Source organism: Lygodium microphyllum, chromosome 18 (genome assembly GCF_053477565.2).
Source record: "Lygodium microphyllum isolate KBCC chromosome 18, Lygodium_microphyllum_v1.1.10, whole genome shotgun sequence".
NCBI lineage: Eukaryota > Viridiplantae > Streptophyta > Polypodiopsida > Schizaeales > Lygodiaceae > Lygodium > Lygodium microphyllum.
In genome coordinates this window covers 38,946,640-38,970,742 of record NC_141152.1, presented here as the reverse complement: position 1 = coordinate 38,970,742, position 24,103 = coordinate 38,946,640, and the positions used below count along the sequence as shown (strand labels likewise).

At 43.9% G+C, this 24,103-nt stretch overlaps 1 protein-coding gene across 3 annotated transcripts in view; it reads left to right on the top strand.

Moving 5' to 3' along the window:
- LOC148020769 (UDP-Glycosyltransferase superfamily protein) overlaps positions 1–24,103 on the top strand; it is a 44,051-nt gene that overhangs the window by 6,610 nt on the left and 13,338 nt on the right. For all 3 annotated transcript variants that reach the window (XR_015694629.1, XM_087698583.1, XM_087698582.1), the window contains one exon: positions 18,091–18,734. Coding sequence is in view for 2 of the 3 variants with exons in the window: in XM_087698583.1 (XP_087554709.1) it covers positions 18,091–18,734 (644 nt within the window). In the remaining variant the exon portion in view is untranslated. The remainder of the gene's footprint in view (positions 1–18,090; positions 18,735–24,103) is intronic.

Here is a 24,103-nt window from a genome sequence, read left to right as displayed (position 1 = left end):
TAGATTGGAGGGTTTTTCCACGAGAAATCTTTGAATTTTCTCTCTCTAGCATTCTCTCATCTCCTTCGGTCAATTCTCAGAAGATCTAAGTTTATCTCAGTCATTTGGAGCATATCTCAGCCAGATTTGGTGGATAGTAGGGGAAATTTTGTTGTAAACCCTAAATCTATGTAGAAATTAGGGTTTAGCAACCACCCTAGGATCTATGGCATCAATAGAAGGCATTGAAAACTGAATTCAACACTTGAAAGTTGTGGAATTATTGAGGAATTCAGATGCCAGCCCATCCATTGTGAATTTGGGGCAACATTTGGCTGTTTGGGGTAGAGTAAGTCTTGGGTGAAATTCAAGGGGCAATTTGTCTATTTTGTGTGTTGATTGCATCTACAACAAGGGGCTTTTGGATCAGCTAAGGAGATTGTGTAGCTTATACCCAATCCATTAGTCAATAAAGTTAAAGAAATACCGAAAGGGGTGCGAGTTTTGGGGCTAACTGGGTGCCTATTGTCCAAGAATTTTAAGGTAAATTATGCATTTTCAGTTTATGCTACTTTATTGATTGCTATAATAAAGTGCTTGATTAGGAATTACCACCCTATCCGAGAAGAAAGGCTGGTTTCACAATCAACAACCAATTGGTCCCAAAAGTGGTCCTTTGCAGTATTTCTTCAGTTTGTATTCCTCAAACCGTGTAATACATGGAGATTGATCTCCAACCAATTGACCAATCTCTCTACAAATTCAAGATTAAAGGGTTGTCGCAAGCGATTGACAATATAAAGGCCCAAATTGCCATTTGAATTGATGTACATTCGAGCACAAATTGGGTCTTCAACACTTGCATACAAGTGGTCTCAATTATAGATGGGCAATTAATGTTTGCAATCACAAGGCTATTGTCACTGGGACGTATATTTTTTATTCTTTGCTTAGCATTTAGCTTAGGCATTAATCAAATGTGCACATGTGATGATGTGCAAGTCAATTAAGTCACCATGATGGGCCTAGGACCCTGAGATGTCAATGAGTGTCAAAGGCAAAAGTTGTAACACGTTATATTGGTTAGGTACTCGTGTGTGCTTGGTGTCGGTTTGGGCCTAGGATATTTAATCAGCCATTAAATGATAGTGGTGATATTAGGAACTAGACATTAATTAAATAATTAATGCTAGTTTAGGGGACAATTAATACTCAAGATCACTTGGGAGACAAAATGGCCTAGTCAATTTCATTGTGGGTAGTCATTGTTAATTTTTTGGGTAGGGACAAAGGGTTGAGTTAATTTTCTAAAACTTAATTTATTTGGCTGAAAATTGGATAAGGAAGGTTATCACTAACCAAAACTTTCCAATGAAAGAGCAAAAAGGCTGATTGGGGGTTGGAGGAGAGAGAGAAGGCTAATTCCAATTGTGGCAAGCTAGGAGGAGAGGGGTTTTGTTGAAGCCACGTGCTATTTGGGCATATTTCAGTTGAAGGGATACCATTTTGCAGCATGCTACAATAAATTCAAGGTTGAGGAGATTAGACGACAGTTGATCAGGGCTTTTAGGGGCTAGTGGATTACATGTTGGGCTCCCATGTAGATTGGGCTATCATGAGGATGTGAAATTTTAATGCTTTACTCTGCATTTTGACTAAGTGTTAATCAAATGTGCAAATGTGAGATGACATGCGACATTTAAGTTAGTTATTTCACAATGATGGGCCCAAGACTGTGAGAAGTTAGTGGGTATTAAAGGAAATTTTTTTTAATGCCAATTGAGGGTCTAATAAATAAGATTGCTTGGATGGCAAATTGACATAGCCAATTTAATTGTTGGCCTGGCACAATTAATTTTTTGAGCAAGAATTAACAATTAAATTAATTTTCAGAGTCAATATTTTGAAAACTGCAATAGGATGGCTGCCAATTGGCAAAAGCTTCAATGCAAGTGAGGGAAAGGCTATAGAGACTGGTGGAGCCTCATTCCAACATTGTGGAGGTATTGTGGAGGTTGGGAGAGGAAGAGAGAGAGCTGCTGGAGCAATTTCCTAGCCATTGGTGATCAGCCTAGCCATTGGAGGCTGTCAAAGAGTTGCCCCTAGTCGATCAAGAGGCCATTGGAGGTAGGTGACAATCCTTGTAGGTTGTCTACAAGAGGTGACAACAATTTTGGGGCCCACAAGGGTAGGTGATTGCATGTGGTGCTCTTGTTGATAGTGTGTTGTAGTCAATCAAGCATTCATAACAAGGCAACATTAAATTTCAGCTAGTTTTGTCGATGAAACTTTGAAGTTTCTCTCTCTCCATCTTCCTCTCTCTTCTCTTAGCCAATTCACAGCTTCCCTGAAGAGGTCTCAACCAAATTCAATCCCAAGGGGGTGCAATTGAAGAATTTTTGCTACGAAACATTAATTTACAACAGAAAATTAGGGTTTACCAGCCACCCTGGGAAGGGTGCTCAGAAATTGGGGCTACTATTTGAAATTCAGCAGTTGAAATTTGGGGATTTATGAGAATTTCAAGAGGTTAGCTAGCCAACATAAAGTTTGGGGAAGAATTTGTCTTCCAAGGAGCAAATTGAAGGCCAATTCCTAAGCAAACCAAGGGGCAAGTTGGTTTGAAGGCTTACTGGTTGCTGTGGATAGCGAGATGTATTGAAGATTGAATGAGATGAGGCTAGACCTCAATGTACTTCAACCTTTACCAATACAAGTTAAAGAAATATCGCAAGGGGCGTCAATTTTTGGGGACAACAGGGTATCAATTGTCCAAGAAGTAAGTGTCAACATTTGTATTTTCAGTTTATGTGAATTCTATACTTGTTGCAATTAGTGCTTAATCAAGTTATTTACCACCCTACATGAAAAGGAAGGTTGGTTTCAATGGGCTATAGGTTATTTGTTAATATTGCTCAGCAAGACAACAATGAATTGCAACCAACCTTGGTGACAAATCTCTCAATTTCTCTAATTTTCTTTCGCTCTTCTCTATAGTCATTCCCTGGCAATTCTCATCCTTTTCAGGAGACATCAGCCATTAAAAGTGGATAGTAGGAGGGTTAACTGTTGTAAAACCTAATTTACAATAGAAATTAGGGTTTACCAACCACCTTGGGTCCCGTGCTCAAGAGATGAAAGTATAGCACTTGAATTCAATTCTTGAAATTTGGGAAATTCTAGAGAGTATAAGAGGTCAGATAGCCACAATGGATTTTGGGGCTAAATTTGTCATTGTGAACAGAAGGTCAATCCCTTGTTCAACGAAGGGGCAAATTGGTTTGAAGGCTTGCTATCCACCCCTAGAAGCAAAAGGCATTGGAAATTGAAGGAGATTGGAGCCAAATCTTAGTTTACTCCATCCAAATCCAATACAAGGTAAAGAAATATTGTTGAGGGTCCCGAGACCTTGGGGCTAATCAGGAGTCTACTGTCCAAGAGTGGTAACATTTGAATTTTGGTTTATATGAATTTGTTGCTTGCTATAATTAGTTAATAATCATTAGTCTAAGGATCAATAATTGCTTAGGGAAACTTGGGATACAACTTGGTCTAGCCAATTTAATTATTGGCTGGTGAAATTATTTTTTTGAACAAATAATTATTAAATTAATTTTTAAAAATAATAATTCAAAAATTTATTTAATAAGTTGGATAATGCTGAAAAATGGGATTAGAAGGCTGCCACTTGGAAAAACTTGTGTGAGAGAAGGCTGTTAGAGAGCAAGGAGATGCTGCTGACATGATTTGCAGCCACTTGGGACCAATCCTTCAGCAGGCAAGGATAGTTCAAAGCCCTTCAGATGTAGGCGACAACCCAAGGTTCTTTTAGTGCAAGTGACAACATACATGAGGGGGCAACAATTTTTTGGTGGTCCTAAGCTGCAAGTGATAGCTTCTATGTCTGTTTGAGTAGGGCAATGGCAAATTTTCAGCCTTTCTGACGATGAAACTCTAAAATTTCTCTCTCTACATGAAACTAATTCCTTGATTAAGCACTTAATTACAGCAATTAGCAAATGAACATAACTTAAAATGTACAAATTACCTTAATAATCTTGGACGTTGGAAATCTTGTTGGCCCCAATACTGGTGCCCCTTTCGGTATTTCTTTAACTTGATTATTAATGGAATGAGTACAAGCTGAGATTTACAATCTTCTTTGTTGTTCCAAAAGCCTCTTTGCTATAGCAACAATCAGCAATCAATTCGGGCCAATTGCCCCTTGATTTTTCACCTAGGACTTGCACAAATGGAACCTCCAATTGGCCAAATGCTACCCCAAATAACAATGAATGGGCTGGCATTTGAATTCCTTGACAATTACACAAATTTCAGAGGCTGAATTCAGTGAACGATGCCTTCGCCAATTGCCACGGGTCCCGAGGTGGTTGTCAAACCCACTTTCTGCAAAAATTTAGGGTTTACAGAGCAGAGATTTCTTTGCTGTCTACCAAATTTGGCTGAGAAATGCTGAGCTCTCTTGAGAATGGGTTGGAGAATGTGAGAGAAAGCTAAGATGAGAGAGAAATTTGATTTTCTTTGCGATGAAACCCTAAATTCTGCCAGCTGCCTGCTCCAACTTGCATTTAATGCAGTTACCTATTGTGAGACACCTGCAAAATGCTGCCACTTGATCAGAAAATGTTGTTGCTAGCCTGTGAAAGGTTACTCATTGCTGTCCCCTACCCACTGAGGCCCCTAGATGACTGTCTTTTGCAGCAAATTGCTGTTCTCTGATCAGAAAATGGATGAACAACTCTCTCTCTCTCTCTCTCTCTCTCTCTCTCCCCCCCCCAAGGTGTAAACTAACTAAATGACTGAGACCCACCTCCAAAAACGTTTTCTCAATTTGCACGGGCATTTTTGCCAAGTATCCATTTTTCAGCATTATTCAGTCATTTAATTAATTTTCAAAATTAAATAATCCTGAAAATTAATTTCAGCCCTTATGACCCTGCCCAAAATTAAATGTGCCCATCCATAATTAAATTGGCTAGGCCATTTACAACCTAAAGTGGTCCCCAACTTGTGTTGACCCTTAGACCAACATTAATTAATAAATTAATGCTAGTTCCTAGTGTTACCATCGACACTTATTGGCCAAACCACTACACTAGGGTCCAATCTGATACCAATTGACCAATAGAATCTGGTCGGCATAACTTATCACAACTTTTGCCTTTGACACCCATTGCATCCTCGGGGTCCTTGGCCTATTACTATGGAATATCTGCCATGTGCATCACATGTGCTTAAACAACCTTGCACATTCGGCTAATAATTTAATAAAATGTTATCAAAAAGATTAAAGCATATTAAAATTTCACATTCTCGTGGTGGGCCTCTCCCTTGAAATTCTTGCAATTGTCCTCGATTGCATTGCATTGTGCCAAAGGAAAAGCATACTGTATTGGAATCTCCATAAGGCATCATAGTCACAACATTGTGCACTGTTGTCCAACCATGCTACATGCCCCAAACTTGTAGAAAATTCTAGCTAGCATATATATAACATAAAGCTGAAAATCATTCCAGATTGTTGCTAGAAACTCATTGGATGTATCCATAACTCATATTTCTCAACTGTTTTGACTATCAACCATAGAAAAACATTAATTCTTATCAGAAAGATTAAAGCATATTAAAATTTCACATTCTCGTGGTAGGTCTCTCCCTTGAAATCCTTGCAATTGTCCTCAATGCAGGGATTGTGCCAAAGGAAAAGCATACTGCATTGGAATTTCCATAAGGCATCACAATCACAACATTGTGCACTATTGTCCAACCATGCTACATACCCCAAACTCCTAGAAAATTCTAGCCAGCATATACATAACATAAAGCTGAAAATCATTCTAGATTGTTGCTAGAAACTCATTGGATGCATCCATAACTCATGTTTCTCAACTGTTTTGACCATCAACCATAGAAAAATATTAATTCAGCATAAAGCATGACTGAAATTATCAATGGCATTTACTGACATGCTGTTGTCCAAGGAATTGGCTGCAAACCATTGAAAATTGAGCATGAATTGATCACTTGCTGATCTAAGAACTGATCATAAATTGCTGCAAATGTGATCCCAAATTGATCACAAACTCATTGCGAAAAGTGACAAGCAATCAATGCAAAAACTAATGCAAAAGTCACCACAAAAGTGACCGTAAATGGTTCTTAAATTGATAAAAAAATTGAGCCAAAACTGATTAAAATTTTTGTCTCAAATTGAGGCAAAATTCATACCAAATTGATTAGAAACAACTGATTAGAAACAACTCCTCAGTCAAAACTGATTAGAAACAACTCCTCAGTCAAGATTCAGACTCAAGGTTGCATCAGTTTTGCCATTAAGAAGGGTTCAGATCTGGCTTCGCTGGACAATGTATACCATGTTCCTCAGCTTGGGATGAACTTTTTATGTGTTCAATAGCTTTGCCGGTTGGGGAGAGTAGTTTTCTTTATAGTGACCACAGTCGAGGTCCTTGACTCTCAGACTGGTTTAGTGATTGCTCGTGGTGAGCCACAACTTAATGGCCTATTCCACATGACACGATTTCTGACCAAGTTGGTAGCCGAGGGCTCCGTGTTCCATAGCTTTCAGGAATTAGCCACACCTTGGGAGCCTATGAACAACGAGCGTCTTTGGCATTTTTGCTTAAGGCATCTTGGTTATGACTCTCTTTATGAGTTATCATGCCGTGCGCTGGTTGAGGGTCTTCCACGCGTGAATCTAGCTCCAGATGTTTGTAAAGCATGTTAGCTCGGGAAGCAACACCATACCCAATTCACTGAGCAGTCCACACATTGTGCTGAGACGTCTCTTGGATTGATTCATGTTGATCTTTGTGGGCCGACATCTGCTATTGCCTTCAATGGCGTGCTGTACTTCTTTTTGATAGTGGATGATTATTCTAGATACATGTGGGTGTACTTCCTTAAGCATAAGTTCCATGCTTTCACATATTTTTCTACTTGGGTGCTGCTGGTTCATAACCAAACTGGTCGTGTTGGTTGCATGAGGAGTGATAGCGGTGGTGAGTTTATCTCCCATAAGTTTTCCAAGTTTCTACAGTAGCATGCGTCTCTCGCCAGCTCACCTCTACCAACTCCCCCTCTCAAAAAGGAGTCAGAGAGCGTAGGAACCGAACAGTCATGGAAATGGCACGCTCTATGCTGTTTGCAGTAGAGCTCCTTGTATACCTTTGGGTCCAGGGTGTTAACATTGCAGTGTATATCCTCAATCAGTGCCCGACTGCGGCTCTTTCTCAGAAGATCCCATATGAGGCATTCTTTGGCTTTCGGCCTGTTATTTCCCACTTCAAAGTCTTCAGGTGTCGTGCCTACATACACACACATACAACCACACCCACCTGATGATAAGATAGGAAAGTTCACTCCTCGAGCTGATCTCCTTATCTTCGTTGGATATTTCTCTGAAGCGAAAGCCTATCATTTTTTCAATCCTCGTACAAATAAGGTGATCGTTTGGAGGGACGTCGTTTTTTACGAGAGGGATATCGTGCAGTCCTTTGTATTGGAGTTCGATCCAATTCCTCCTTCCACATCATCGGAGATCATGCCTACTGAGCGTAGTCTACTTCTCGCTCTTGACATTCTTGTAGATTCTTCAGCTCCCAGGCCCCCTCTGTGAGACCCGTTATCTCGCTGGTACGAGCAGACCATGCGAGATTCGGGAATTCTACCACCTGATTTCACTCTGGAGGGACCTAGAAGATCTGCTCGACTTGCTCCTCAAGTATCATTTGCATCGTTGTTTACAGCTGATTACATTGTGCATTCTGAGCGGGATACATGGCAGAAGGCTCTTCAGCGTCCTCAATGGTGAGATGCCATGGAAAAGAAGCTAGGGAGTATTGACCGAAATGAGACTTGGACATTGGTGGATTATTCGAGCCACAAGAAAGTCATTGGGACAAAGTGGATTTTTAGGACCAAGCTAAAAGCTGATGGGACTTTAGATAAGTACAAGGCTCACCTTGTGGTGCAAGGGTTTCGACAGAAGCATGGCATTGATTATAAAGAGACTTTTGCCCCTACTGCACAGTCGATATCTTTTCAGTTACTTCTAGCGCTAGCCGCTCGCCACGGTTAGCCGATATATCAAATGGATGTGAAGAGTGCCTTCCTCAATGGTTATTTGGAGGAGGTAGTCTATGTGGAGTAGCCACCAGGTTTTCCTTTAGGGAACCCGAGGGATAAGGTATTTCGCTTGTAGAAAGCTCTTTATGGGCTGAAGCAGGCACCGCGGTCTTGGTTCCATAGGATGGACAAGTTCTTAGACTCATGGCTACCATTCTACCCCTTATGACCCGAACTTATATGTTCGATCTATTGTAGAGGGAGTTAGCTATATCCTGTTGTACGCTGATGACCTACTTATCACAGGCTCAAATTCTGCTGCCATCATAGAAATTAAGGCCAAGCTTAGTGCTACCTTCGAGATAATAGACCTTGGTTTGTTGTCTTATTTCTTGGGGATGGAGGTAGTTCGATTTGGGGGTTGTATTTTTTTGTCACAGTAGAAGTACCCACTTCTGCTCATGGAATATCACACTTTGGATCAGACACGGCCAGTGGCCATGTCTCTTGATCCTACTGTCCACTTGTCGAAGGATACCCTAGGTCAGTCCTTTGATGTATATACCTATCGATCTATTGCAGGGAAACTTCTTTGGTTAATTCACACTAGGCCAAATTTAGCTTACTCAATGAGCATACTCAGTCAGTATTTCATAGTACTTAGGATGTCACATTGGATTGCATGTCTTCGTCTGTTGCATTATTTACAGTGTACTTATTCTTGTGGCCTGACATATGGTTCTGGCTTATGTTTAGAGGGGTACACTGATTCTGATTAGATAGGAGATCCTGACACCTGGCGTTCCAATGGCGGCTACCTCTTTACCTTGGGCACGGCTCACATTTCATGGTCTAGTCGTAAGTAAGAGATGGTGGCGGCTTCCATGGTCGAGGCTAAGTATAGGGCTCTCTTCGATGGCACTGCTGAGGCCATCCACTTGAGGAGCTTACTGGCGGCACTTCATTTTACTTGTGACTCTCCCATCGTTGTCTATTGCGATAACTAGAGTGCTATTGCCCTTGCGGGCAATCCTATTATCAATCACCCCATGGACGCGGCATGTGGGAGTCCACTTCCACTTTTCCAGAGAGCAGGTTGAGCTAGGCACCATCCGCCTAGAGTTTGTGCTTTCATCAGATAATTTTGCAAACATCTTGACCAAAGCAGTCAACCAGCCAGTTTTTTAGTGCTTGCTGCCCAGGATTGGCTTAGGTACATCCTCCCCCACTTCTTCAGATTGACGGGGAGAGGGTGCTTCCCTCTTGCTTTCCTTTCCAATTTGAGAGGGAGCGACTTCTTCTCTTGATAGTGACAGTGATGATGCTTACAATTTTTTAGACATTCATTTATTCTTTTGTATTGTATTATGGGCATTTGTAACTTCATCCGCACCATCAAGATGATATGATTGTAAAAGGGCACTCGGGTAAGTGAACAATTCCCCTACGAGGGCACAGTCGAAGTGGCACCGTTGCATTGCATTTTGTGTGAGCATGACATCTTGCATCTGCCTTTGTATTACCCCATGTATTGGTATTTTGTTTATGTAAACATGCATTTGTGTGCATTTATGCCTTTTCGGTCTTTTGGAGTGGTTGACTCTAGATCCATCATATTCGTGGCACTGCCCATGGCAGTCTCCAAGGCAGTTTTCCCCTAGCTTATCTCACTTGCTTTACATATTTTCTATATCTACACCTTAGCCATTTTCCTTCTTCACTGACACCTAGTAATGGTAGGGATAGTATGCTTGTTTTGTGAAGGTCTTGGATCTGACCTCCCCTGTATTGGGGCACGGATACTCAATAGGCTGAAAACTGATTTGCAATTCTCATTTAATGCTAAATCTATTAAATCTAGAAAAAGCTTTAAAAAAAAGAAAAAAGTCCATAGCTGATTCCATCTGCCTTTTTGTAGGGCTTGGTAGGTCATTGGGCAGCTGACGAGCACCCTTTGTTCGATGCCCTGTCCTCTTTGGGGTGATCACTTGGACTCCCTTGGTAAGATAATCATTGCCTCTGTAGTCTTAGTAGGCCACTGGGCAGCCGACGCGCACCCTTTGTCCGATGCTATGTATGGCTGCTTTAGGGTGGGATGCCTGTTAGAGATCACAGCCAGGCAGGCAGGCAGTCGGCTGCACAGTCGGACCATGCAGTCGGACTGCCATGTGGCAGTCCGACTGCCTGCAGCCCAGTCGGCTGCATTTAATGCAGCCGACCTGTCCTGTTTGTGCCCTGTTTTTTTGGCTATAAATAGCCGAAGATTTCCATAGTCTCCCACACTTCTCTGCTCGCAGATTACAGACCGGTGACACGCGCAGATTCCGTCTCTGTTCACAGATTTCAGACAGGAGACAGTGCAGACTACAGCGGACTTCGAGGTGAACAACAGGTTGCATCGTCGAGGTGGAGACACGCAGTCCAGCGCACTGCGCCTGTGTATATATCTGCATATCTTTGTATTCAGCACACTTTATACAGCAGATCTTCATCTTCCACTGTCTCTTTCTCTCTCTTCTATCTCTGCGTTCTCTCTCTCTCTCTCAGTCCTACGCTTCTGCACCGCTGCACTCTGACATGGTATCAGAGCAGTGTTAGAGGGCTGACTGAGCGCAGAATCAACCTGAAGAGGAGTTTCCATCGCGACACAAATTTGCGTTTTTTGCGTTTGAGGGCAGACAGGAGGGCTGCGCCTTGAAACAAGGCTGAAGCAAGTGTGGACGCACAGGAAAGGAGTCCAGGTGGTGGATTTGCTGCTGTTTACTGCTGTTTGACGCGGAGGAAGTTTGAGTTTTCAGCCTACAAGTGCAGGTTTTGCTTTTTCATCGCCTCCGGCGGGTGAAGAAGGTTCAGGATGCGGAAGAGCCTTAGCAGGCTGAGTTTTCACAGTCAGAGGGGGCTGCTTTTGCGTTTGTGAAGGCATTACAGGTGAAGATGTCTACAGAGATTGACTTGGAGTTCCAGTTGATTATGGACCGGAAGGTGCCTGTCTTACCAGCTCTTCCTGCAGATCAGAAGCTCGACGGCGACAACTACCGTATTTGGCGCGTCATGATGTTGGCCATCCTTGAGTCCTATGATTTGGCGGAGCTGGTACAGGAGGAGATCGACCGGCCCTCGGTAAGAGATGAGTCCAAACTCTCTTCCGATGCTCGTGCGGAGTTGGCCAAGGCTCAGTCTCATTGGGACAAATTGAATGCCAGGATTCGTTCCTTTCTCTTTCTATCATGTACTACAGCCGTGATCGCTCACATCGAGCACTTGATGGTGGCTCGGGAGATATGGCTGGAGCTTGATCAGATGTACAATCGGATGACCCTTATGAAGCGGGTTTCTTTGGAGGTACAGATGCGGACCTTGTCCGTAAACAAGTCTTCTTCGTTGCGGGAGCACATTAACAAGCTAAGGCAGCTTCAGATGCAGGTTCAGAATGCGGGGAAGCTGATTTCCTCCGAAGACATGGCGATCACACTTTTGTCCCAGTTGCCGCCACGATTCGGTACATTTTACTCTGCCCTTATTGCTTCGGGGCGAGAGTCTACTCTTCGGTGGGAAGAGTTGGTTCCTATGGTCTTGGACCAAGAGGAACAGTTAAAGGGACAGAATGCTTCCAAGTCGGAGGCGCTGACTGGTCAAGCCTCTCAGAAGAAGGGGAAGGACCAAAAGAAGAAGAAGGGGGATAACAAGTCCAAGAAGGACAAGGACAAAGACTCCACACGCCATATTTGTGGAAAGACTGGCCATTGGAAGAAGGATTGCCCTGACAAAGACAAGAAGGACACCAAGGATTCTGGAGCGATGGCTGTACCCTCATCAGCTGCATTTCTTCATCTAGCTGTCATTGAGGACGCTTCACCGAATGCTTCTGATGCTACGATGACGGCTCCCTAGGCTCGAGAGTGGATCGTTGATAGTGGTGTCTCACGGCACATGACTCCTTCATCAGATGGTGTTGCCCAATTGCGACCCTCGCGTGGGCAGATTCTCATTGGAGACAACTCTTCAGTATCTATTGCAGGTTGGGGTAAGATGCAGCTTATTCCCGATGGACGAGGTGGTACCCATACCTCAGAGATTTGCATGTACCAGGCTTAGGGTACCATCTCCTTTCAGTTCATAAGATTTGCTCCCTTGGTCTTTTGGTGGAGTTTGACAGTACTACGGTGCGAGTCCTTGAGCGTGGATCGAGGAAGGTTCTCTCATCCGGATATGAGGAGAACAGCATTTATAAACTGAAGTCTTCCACCGCCCTCTCTACTCTTCTTCTTACCTCTCAGTCACAGTCAGAATTATGGCATGCTCGGTTTGGTCACCTGAACTATGATTATCTTCGGAGGGCGTCACGTGGACAGCTTGTTCGAGGGTTGCCGGATATAGTGGTGAGCTAGCAGCCATGTGTCTCCTGCATTCGGGGGAAGCAGCATAGGGATGCCATTCCCCACACAGCTTCGCGGCGGTTCTACTTCACCGATGGAGCTTGTATCTACGGATCTATGTGGCCCTATGAGGAATGAGTCCTTGTGTGGGAGCTCGTACTTCATGCTGATCGTGGATGACTACAGCAGGATGACATGGGCCTACTTTTTGGCATTAAAGTCAGAAGCTTTCGCACACTTCAAGGATTGGCTTGACTTTGAGGAGAACTGATCGGGCCGGAAGTTAAAGACCTTGCGATTCGACAAGGGCGGTGAATTTGTTTCTAATGAGTTTGCTCGGTTTTGTGCAGATAAAGGAATTCACCAGGAGTTTGCCAATACCAACACTCCTCAAGAAAATGGCATTCTTGAACGGAAGAACCGCAGTGTGATCGAGATGGCGCGCACCATGATGGAGCACCGACAGACCCCTCAGGTTCTGTGGGCCGAGGCTGTGGCTACTGCCGTCCACATCCTTAATCGATCCCCTACTTCGGCCGTGGAAGGGATGACCCCGTTTGAGGCTTATTTTGGGACGAAGCCAGATGTTTCTTACTTCCGGGTCTTTGGGTGTGATGCCTATGTTCACATTCCCAAGGCTCACCGTGATAAATTTGACGCAGCTTCCCGACGACAGGTATTTGTTGGCTACAACTCCCAGTCCCAAGGCTATCGATTGTATGATCCCGTCAAGCGGGATGTGTACACTAGCCGCGATGTGCGGTTTGTGGAGGTTCCGGCTATGTCAACGGGTGAGGGACATCCCGTTCTTGGAGATCCAGGGGAGAGTTGGGCTCCTTCTACAGTTCCACTGGAGCCCGTGCCTTTTGATTATAATTCTGTTTCTGACACAGAGTCTATTGTTTCACCGGTCACCTCAGAGGAGTTACCACTGGTGGATATTCCAGAGTCCTCTGCTGATTGGGATAGACGAGGGGAGGTTCGGCCTCCTCCTCGCTGGGCCCGTGACACACTCCGTGATTCAGGGATCGAGGGGGTTCCTGAGGAGTGGGGACCGCAGGATGGTCCGCGGCGGTCACGGCGGCACCAGGCACATTCTACGGAGCTTGTTTGCTCTAACTATTGTTTGATGACCCGTGTTATGCAGGATCGAGAGCCCACCTCCGTGAAGGAGGCTTTACAGTCCGCACCATGGAAGAAAGCTATGGAAGCCGAGTTGGAGGCTATTGAGAGGAATGGCACTTGGTCACTCGTGCCCCGTCCCCCGAATAAGAAGGTGATTGGCGTCAAGTGGGTCTTCAAGACCAAATACCTTAGCGACGGTTCTTTGGATAAGCACAAGGCTCGCCTTGTTGCTAAAGGTTTTGCACAGCGCCCAGGGATTGACTGCCATGATACTTTTGCCCCCACAGCTCGTATGGCGACCATTAGAGCTGTTCTTGCTTTGGCTGGCCATAGGAGATGGCCTGTTTACTAGTTGGATGTGAAGTCGGCCTTCCTCAATGGTGATTTGAAGGAGGAGATCTATGTTGAGCAGCCTCCTGGCTTTGGATCTTCAGATGGGAAAGTCTACAGGTTGAAGAAGGCCTTGTATGGCCTCAAGCAGGCTCCGCGTGCATGGAACGAGAAGATTGATTCGTTCCTCCAGTCTCAGTTGGGATATCGGCGTTCCAAGGCCGATCCGCAGCTTTATGTTCACACTTCCGAGGATGGTTGTGTGCTTTTTGTCTTATATGTTGATGATTTGATTGTCACAGGTGATGCTGCACAACAGGTCCAAGAGACGAAGTCAGCTTTACATCGGACGTTCGAGATGACGGACTTGGGTCTACTCCATTTCTTTTTGGGCCATGAGATTTATCAGTCTCAGAGGGGGATCTTCATCTCTCAACAGAGATATGTACAGGAGCTCTTGGTGTCTTTTGAGATGGAGCATTGTCGGGCCCTTTCTACTCCTATGGATCCGAACTGGAAGGCCACTTCCCATTCAGCTTCTCCTTTGGCGGATGCTTCCCGCTATCGTTAGTTGATTGGGTCCTTGATTTGGCTTCTCAACACTAGGGTTGATCTATGTTTTGCTGTTGGGCTCTTGGCAGGGTTCATGAGTGAACCTAAGACGGCGCATTGGCAGGCTGCTCAGAGGATACTTCGGTATTTGAGGGGGACGTCTGATTTAGGGATTCATTATCCCGCAGGGACAGATGGTTCAGATCTTGTACTTGCAGGTTGGAGCGACTCGGATTGGGCCGGCGATGTGGACCACAGGCGGTCTACTACAGGTTACTGTTTTACCTTGGGTGCAGGTGTTATCTCATGGAGTAGCAAGAAGCAGCCCACGGTAGCCCTTTCGTCTACTGAGGCGGAGTATCGGGCCGCGTCTTCCACCACATGTGAGGCTGTGTGGCTTCGGAGATTATTGGAGGAGCTTGGGTGCTCCCAGACTCGTCCTACTTTGTTGCAATGTGACAATGAGAGTTGCATTGCCTTGGCACGGAACCCTGTTTTTCATGCCCGGACGAAGCACATAGAGATCCAATACCACTTCATCCGCGAGAAGCTTCTGGATGAGACCATCACTGTGGAGTACTGCAAGACGGAGGACAATCTTGCGGATTTGTTTACGAAGGCACTTCCCCAGGCTCTACTTCGGAGACATTCCAGATCCCTCTGATAGCAGATTTCAGACAGGAGACTGTGCAGACTGCAGCGGACTTCGAGGTGAACAGCAGGTTGCATCGTCGAGGTGGAGACACGCAGTCCAGCGCACTGCGCCCGTGTATATATCTGCATATCTTTGTATTCAGCACACTTTATACAGCAGATCTTCATCTTCCATTGTCTCTTTCTCTCTCTTCTATCTCTGCGTTCTCTCTCTCTCAGTCCTACGCTTCCGCACCGCTGCACTCTGACAATGCCTTGGGGTAAAATATAATGAAAAAGGGCTTGGCTGGCCTTCCTTCTCATGGCACTATTGTTGGGGTTAAGAGGGGGTGTTGAGCTAAAAATGCATTAACTTTACTAAAACAGTCCGAAAACATGCTTAATTAATAAAGAAACCTTGTTTATTTAAAAGAAATGCGTTCCTAGAGAGTGTCTATGTCCCATAAGCACAAACCTACTTGGGAGGGTCCAAACTTTCTATAAATAAGTATGTTGCCCTCCATTCAGCCTTCTCAATCTTGTTTTTGCAAGTTTTAGGTGTTTTCAGCTTGCTGCCCACACCCCTCTCGCGGTGGACATCGCAGTCTCAGTAGTCCCTTTTGTCATCTACAGTCTGGCGCCTGTTTCCAATTCTCTACCTTCCATTTGCTGTTGTTTCTAGCCAGGCGATTGTTGCTGACCACCTGCACAACTGTCGTATAGCCTGCCACGTTAGCATATTGCTGCGTTTGCAGATCCCAGCTGTCGCAAGTACAATTTTCTCTCCCTCCTGACTACTGTCACTGCAGTTTTCTCTCTCCTATCTGCTGTCGCCATCATTTTCTCTCTCCTCACAGCTACGCTTGAGAGTTTTCTCTCTCTTGTTTGCTATTGCAATAGATTTTCTCTCCACTGCCTGCGTTTGCTGTTTTCTCTTGCAGCCTGCATTTTTAGTCTTTCTCTCTCCTTCACTATTGTCTGCATCAGATCTAGCCTTCCTTGGCTGCGTTTGCTGGTGTTCGATATTCGGAGGCTGCCTTGCTGCGATTCGGGATCCGTTTGGAGTATGACACACTCTCCAGCTCATTACCCCTACCATGATCCTTGAGATACAGGAGTTCGAGGTTCAATATTCATTCATTACATAGTGTGTTTATTGCATGAGCATTGTATATTCAGTAGTCATATCATTTCATTTATTCATTGTGTTCATTGTCTTTGAGTCATCCTAACCCTCACTGTGTTCTTTTATTGGTTTGTGCTTTGTCATACAATTGTTATTTGTGTTTCTGTGTCAAGGTATTTCTTTACATCACCATTGACACTTATTGGTAAAACAACCTAGGGTCAAATCTAATTCCCATTTATCAACAAATCCTAGTTGGCATAACTCATCACAACTTTTGCTTTTGACACCCATTGTATCCTCGGGGTCCTTGGCTTGTTACCATGAAATAATTGCCTTGTGCATCACATGTGCTAAACAACCTTGCACATTTGATTAATAATTTAATCAAATGTACGTGCCCGTGATAGTGTCCCCCAAACTCCTAGTGGAGATATGTGTTCAACGCAATCCATGTTTTCAAGATTATTAGTTTACAAGTCCATAATCCAAGCTCAAGGTATTATCGATAAAAATTTGGTTAGGAAGGCAGAGAGACTCCGCACAAGTCAATGATGAAAATAACAAGGATTAGGCCAATCTTTTTTAGCCCAAATTTGCTGTGTTAGGAGAGTGCTGCCAGACCTGGTTATCTCCTTAGGCTGCATACCTTGAGCCCTTGTCATGTCATTGTATGCTCACATGTCAGTGCCACAAGCTTTCTTCATTGAGACACTAAATTTCTTCTCACAATACCAAGAGGGCTGTCTTGGATCTAGTTGTGTCCTTGTCATAGGTGTACGACCAAATACATTTGGTCTAACTTCTGTTTGACCTGATTCAACACTGACAAAACTCTCTGCACGCTTTTGCTGTGAAACTGTGATTTATTTGACCAAAACTGCTTTTTCCTTAATTCGGCACACCCACAAATGCTCTGCATATGTGATACCTGCTGAAGCTGCCGACCTGCAACTTTCTGCCCAATCCTTTGACACATAAAGCCACACACCTTCTGTTGTAAATGGGTGTGCATTAAAATGCTTCCAATTGCTGTCCTTTACTGTTCAAGATTGCTTTCACTGGTTTCAGAATCTACAGCATTTTAGGTTGTCCTATATGTATGCTTATAGAATTGTTGCTGAACAGGGGACTAGAGTATTTAGTTTCACAAGGCAAAGCAGGGATTGACATAACTCAGCTCAGATTCTCAAAATACAGTAAAGAGGAGGTTTATGTAGAGGCACAAGGAACTGCAGTCCATGACTTATAAGGGACCACTAGGATGAGGGTACAGGTCATCAAGTGACTTTTTGCATGGTTCACATGTAGAATACTGATGACTATACATGAGTACATTAATCTTCTTCCAGCGCCAGCCTGCTTATGCATTTCTGGATTTGGAAGAATTGTTGCTGAACAGGGGACTAGAGTATTTGTTTTCACAATGCAAAGCAGGGATTGACATAACTCATCGCAGATTCTCAAAATACAGTAAAGAGGAGGTTTATGTAAAGGCACAAGGAACTGCAGTGCATTTGACTTATAAGGGACCACTAGGACGAGGGTATAGGTCAACAAGTGACTTGTTGCATGGTTCACATGTATGATGTAGAATACTGATTACTATACATGAGCAGATCATTAATCTTCTTCCAGCTCCAGCCTGCTTATGCATGCCTGGATCTGTAGCTCCCTAATAACAACTGCTGATTGAGAAATATTGCTCTCCTTACTATATACACATGGAAACTGTTTGATTTGAGATTCATTTGTTGTAAGGCTTTCTTTTCCAAATTATTGCTTGTTGATTGCTTATGAAGATTTATTAGACTGTTCTGAAGGACCGACTGACTTTTTACATGTTTAGCTGATCTGTTGCAGATAAGTACTTGCTTCTGTATAAAAAAGGTTCAAGAAGATTGGCATGGTGGATAATGGAAAATAGACGAGAATACTTCGATCGTTCCAAGCATTTGCTTGGTTTTGCGAAGGCTTTGATCTTCCTGTCTGAATCACAGTTAAAGCAATGGCAAGCATGGAGTGACTTGGAGCATGTTATTTTACCCAGGTTGATAAAAGTCATACCTCTTTCTGTAAATGATGAGTTTGCTTCTAAAGCTGGATTATTTGAGTCAAAGGAACTTGTTGAAAACAAGAGAGAAAGTTTGCGAGACGCGATTCGTTCAAAGATGGGACTGAGGCCTGATGATGTGCTTCTGACGACATTGAGCAGTATAAACCCTGGGAAGGGTCAATTAAAGCTCATTCAAGCTTTGGCTATGGTTATGGAAGATTTATCTTTACATACGCAAGAGATTCACAGTGACCAATTGACTAAACAGATCAACTTGAAGCTTCTGATTGGTTCAGTAGGCTCAAAAAGTAACAAAGTGGAATATGTAGAGAGGCTGCTGGCATTTATACGTGATCATCCATACCTTGCACATCATGTACTCTGGACGCCTGTAACCGTTCATGTGTCCTCTCTCTATTCTGCTTCAGATGCTTATATAATGAATTCCCAGGTATTGTGCTGGCAATCTTGGTATCCCTTTACTTGCTTAACAAGTTAAAATATTCCCAACATGCATAATAGATGCTCACTTCACAGCTGGAATTAACATGAACAGTCGTCAACTTTAGGGGTGGGTTTGTATATCATGCTTTGTTAGCATTGCTTGTAAATGTGCATTTTAGGTTAGAGCAAATTGAATTTTACCCCAAGTTTGTGGAAGTTCAATCTCGCCCTTGCGCGCGCCCCCCCCCCCCCCCCCCCCCCCCCCCCCCCCCCCCCCGCCCGTTTTCTTCCCTTAAGGGCTTTGTAGCTATACCATGGTGTTTCTACCAGAAACACCTATATAGGGAGTAGTAGTGACTCTGAGCCCTCCTTAGTTTCCACTCTATGTGTGATTCCCTATACTCAGTGGTGAACCCTCATATGTGCGGCATCACGAGGGTGTAATCCTGGGATGTGTCTATGTTGTACCATTTCTTTCATTGAATAATACAACAGTATACCTTGCTCTCACATATCGTGTTACCTTTCTATGCCGCGTTGAGTGAGTGAACGAGTGTAGGTGCATCACACTTGGTATCAGAGCAACTCTTGCTCGGAGTGAAGAAGTGCTCATGGAAGCAAGAGAGGAGATCTAGTGCCCCAAAGAAACTGTGTCAAGACAACCTACGTCGTGTTGACCCCTGTCACGTTAGCCCCTGACGTGACAACCCTTGTCATGGTGACCTCGATACCAGCCAACATCTGAAGATGACATGGCTTCCCCGCAACACAACCACCATCCGAAGGTGAAACGCGGTTTCTCCGCGTCGACAACACCAAAAGCTGAGGCGCGGGTTTCCATGACCACATGGAGGACAACAAAGAGAATGCACCCATCCTAATGATGGAAGAGAGGAAGAAGAGCCTAGGTCAAGAATGGAGAGTAGCTCAAGAGGAGAAAGTAGCTAGCCTAGAGAGGCAGTTAGAGGACATGTCAGGCCTATTGGACTTAATCTGGAGGAACATGCAAATGAAGGAGGAAGAAGAGGAAAGGAGAAGAAAACTAGAACTGGAGTAGGGTTACAGAGAGTGGATGATACAACAATAGGAAGAGGAGAAAAGACATATTGCAAGAAGAGATGGATAGGTTAGGTAGAGAGGAGACTTTTAGGAGAGCTTAGGATACAAGGAAAGACAAGGAGAAGGTAGTTGAAGCAGGCAACAAGAAGAAGGATAAGAAAAAAGACAAAAGATACAACCATAGGAAGAGGAAGAGAGTGACAGTTTAGAAGACAACTATGGCAAGTTCAAAATACCCCAACCCACCAAGTACAAAGGAGAGAGAGACGGGTTGATTTTGAAGAAGTGGATCACAGAAGTAGACATATACTTGAAGTATGCCAAGATCACTGAAGATAGGAAGGGAGAAGTGACAATTATCTACTTAGAGGAAGACACTGCTAGTTGGTACCTACTGGAACAGGAGCAAGGATACACTATTTTTTCATGGGAAGAACTCCAAGAGGAACTCAAAGACTATTTTATCCCAAAGATGGAGAAATTCAAAGATGAATAGGGAAATCTCAAGCAAACACAAGGAAAGATAAAGGAGTATGTTAGCAAATATAGGCAGCTCATGCTGCAGCTACCCAACACGAACACTGACACTGAGCTGCATGGATTCCTATTTGGCATGCAAGAATGGGCTAGAAGAGATGTGAAGAGATAGGAGCCAACTAGTTTAGCTGAGGCCATGAGGATGGCTGAAAGATTAGTTGACCTAGAAGGGAGAAGGACAGCCCAAGGGAGCCAGTTTAGATTCAATACCAACCTCACCAATAACTCTTGGACTCCGAGACCCTAGAGGCCCCTTTGCAGAGGTGTGGAGTTAAGTCTCAGGCATAAGCCTAGTTGCATCACAATCCGCCTTAGTGCCAAGAGAAGCAGTTGGCCAATGGGGGAACAACCACTACAAACCAATCCCGAGTGTATTATATGGGTCCGCAAGATCAATCACATTATGGTGGAGACCCCAAGGCTCAACCACAGGGATTAGATGTTTCAAGTGCGGGGTCCCCACTATCAAAACCGATGCCTCATGTATAACACAACCTCATCAAGTGGGCCTAGAGTAGCAGCCACTAGTGCATATGGAGGGGAGGAGCCGCAACCCCCGCGCATCCAGGAAATTCCTAGTGGAAGCGATGAGAGCCTAGACCATCCAAGGGTGGAGACAGTTAGTGCTCGTCCCCAATGCATGACAGCTTGCGTATATATTACATGAAGTGCATGATGGAAAATTAGGTGGGCATAAGGGACAAAGCAGGACACTTGAAGTACTCAGAAAGCAGTTCTTTTGGCCAAACATGAAGGAAGAAGTCATAGACTATATCAAGATGTGCCCTACTTGCCAACTCATGAAGGCACCACGCTCCAAGCCAGTAGGATTACTTCAACCAATGCTAGTTCCTAGCCGGCCATGGGATGTCATTAGCATGGATTTTATTGTGGAGCTCCGAGAATCCCATGGTTACACCATCATCTTTGTAGTGGTGGGCTATTTCTCAAAGCAAGCTCACTTTATACTTGTTAAGCCACCATTGAATGCCAAGGAGGTAGCCCGCCCCTTCTTCACACGTGTTCAAGTTGTATGGCTTATCCTTAGCCATAGTCTTAGATAGAGATGGTAGATTCATGAGTGATATGTGGAAGGTACTCTTTAAGACTCTAGAAACACAGTTGAGATTCTTATCCTCCTTCCACTCCGAGACAGATGGGCAAATAGAGAGAGTCAACCAAGGCATTGAAGACTATCTCAGGAGCTATACCTGGGTGGATAAAAAAGATTGGGCCTTGTACCTTGATGTGCTTGAGTTTCACTACAACAACTCAATCCACTCTGCTAGGGCTACACCCCCTTTGAGTTAGCTACGGGAAAAGAAGTCATCACAACCCTTGCCTTAGCCTGAGGAGCTGCCAAAGTTGAGGGTCAAGATATAGAAGAATTCTTGAAGAAATGGAGAAACCGCAATGAAGCAACTAAGCAAAGTTTAGAATAGAGTAAAATCACCATGACAAAACATGCCAACAAGAAGTGTAAGGTGGTACTCTTCACCAAGGGAGACATGGTCCTCGTTAGCTCCAAGCATATGTTTCTCCCAAAGAATATGAGCCCCAAATTCAATCACGGCTACTATGGACCCTATCGCATCACTCAAGTCTTGAACGAAGTAACATACAAGCTCGAACTGCCAGAAAGCATTTGTGTCTATAATGCATTTCATGTCCGCCTTTTGCGCAGGTTCTATCCCGACAACCAATGGGTGCAGCACGTCCCACTGCTTTACTCCAATGGCCCCTTCAAAGAAATAGAAGTATTCCTTCGGCGACAAGAACACAAAGGTTATCTCGAGTACCTCACCAAGTGGGAAGGACGCCCTCTCAAAGAAGCTACTTGGATTTCGGAAGTGGAGGCTCGCAAATGTGGCAATGATACCTTCGCTACCTAGCTTAAGGAGAATCCCAATAATTCTTCCAATGCCCCTCAAGTCATCACTTGACTTATCATAGGACCTAATAATGCCTCCACTCCTCAAATGTAATTGAGTCGAGGGTGGATCCGCATGGTAGCCAGAAAAAACCAAAAGTAACAAAGCAGTCTAGATGGGTAGACACTGACCAACTTGATAGGAAAAGTTGTGTTAAGATCCCCAAGTCGTAGTGCGGTAGACACTAACCAGTCTAATAGTAAAGGCTGCGTTAAGACCCTGCTAATGTGTCAAGTCCTAGACCGGCAGACACTGGCCAGCTTACTAGAAGCAGCTGTGTTAAGACCTCGAATGAGTCAATAACCTCTACCCTTAGATTGCCGAGGACAACAATCCAGTAAGCGTGGGAGAGTGTAAGGGCTTCATAGCTATACCACGGCGTTGCTACCAGAAACATCTATGTAGGGAGTAGAAGTAACTTTGAGTCCTGCTTGGTTTCCACTCTACATGTGATTCCCTATACCCAGTGGTGAACCCTTATATATGCGGTGTCACAAGGGTGTAGTCTTGGGATTTGCCTACGTTGTATCGTTTCTTTCGTTGAATAATACAAGAGTATATCTTGCTCTTACATATTGTGTTACCTTTCTATACCATGTTGAGTGAGTGAACGAGTGCAAGTGCATCCCACCCCCCCGCTTTCCTTTCCTCTTTTTGTGCCTTTGTGTTTCTCTGCAAATTACTTACTCTCTCTTTGCCACTAGATGTTAGACAAGGGATGCATTTGATTAGACTTAGTTCCTTTTAGTTTCTAAATGATACTTCAGAGATGGACTTGTTATATATTGATCTATCTCACAAGCTGATTTGGTTCTAATCCCTCTCATTTTTCCCTATAATCAGGTAGCTACCCTAGAGGTAAGGCACTTGTTTTATCAACTTGCAAATGTAGGTATCTCCATGTTTACTCCTATTACTAGATGATTTTGATCTAGGAATTGACTTAAGACTAGCACTTCTCTCTCTTTGTCATGAGGATATGTAGTTTTGAAACCTCACTTAACATGTGGATTAATTTTTAATCACATGGCTAAGTAAATGTTGCAAATGTGAGGTGTAACTGGGGTTAGAGTAAATTTACGAGCTCGGGACTCGAGAAAATCACGGGATATCAAAGGCAAAAGTTATTATAAGTTATTCCACACAGGTACTTGGTGGTATCTGGTGCCATTTGTTGGCCATAAGTGTTAGTTTGTGACACTACTGAAGTGGCGTTTAATGGTACCTAATACCAATTTGATGGTCAAAGATGACACAGAGACACTTGGGAATGGAAGTTGCCTAGCCAATTTAATTATTGACCAGTTAGATTATTTTCCAAGGCACCTAAATAATTATTATATTAATTTTCAATATTTAAAGATTAAAAATTAATATTTAATTACGGATAATGTTGGAAAAACCATTTGGGAAGATAGCCACTTGTCAAAAATGCCCGTGCAAGACTGAAAAACGTCTTTAGAGGCTCGAGAGGCATTTTTAGTGTATTTAGCTTGCAGGAGAGGGAGAAGATACTATTGGTCTGATTTGCAGCCATTGGGGGACCTTTCGAGGCAACTAGGGGTAGGAGAAGACCAATCAACAACAGGTGATAGCATCTACAGGCTCTTGAGATAGGACAGCAGCAATAAATGACTGATTTTCTTCAATTCTTTGCATCTACAAGTTGTTGAGACAGGTCACTTGTAGTAAATGAGAGATTTTCTTCAGTTCTTCGCGAAGAAAGTCTTAACTTTCTCTCTCCTCAACATTCTCTGTCATCTCTGAGCCTTTCTATTGCCTTGCTTCAAAGATTGCAGCATTAAGATCACTAGAGGCTGAGTGAAACCAGTCTTCCTTCTTGGATGGG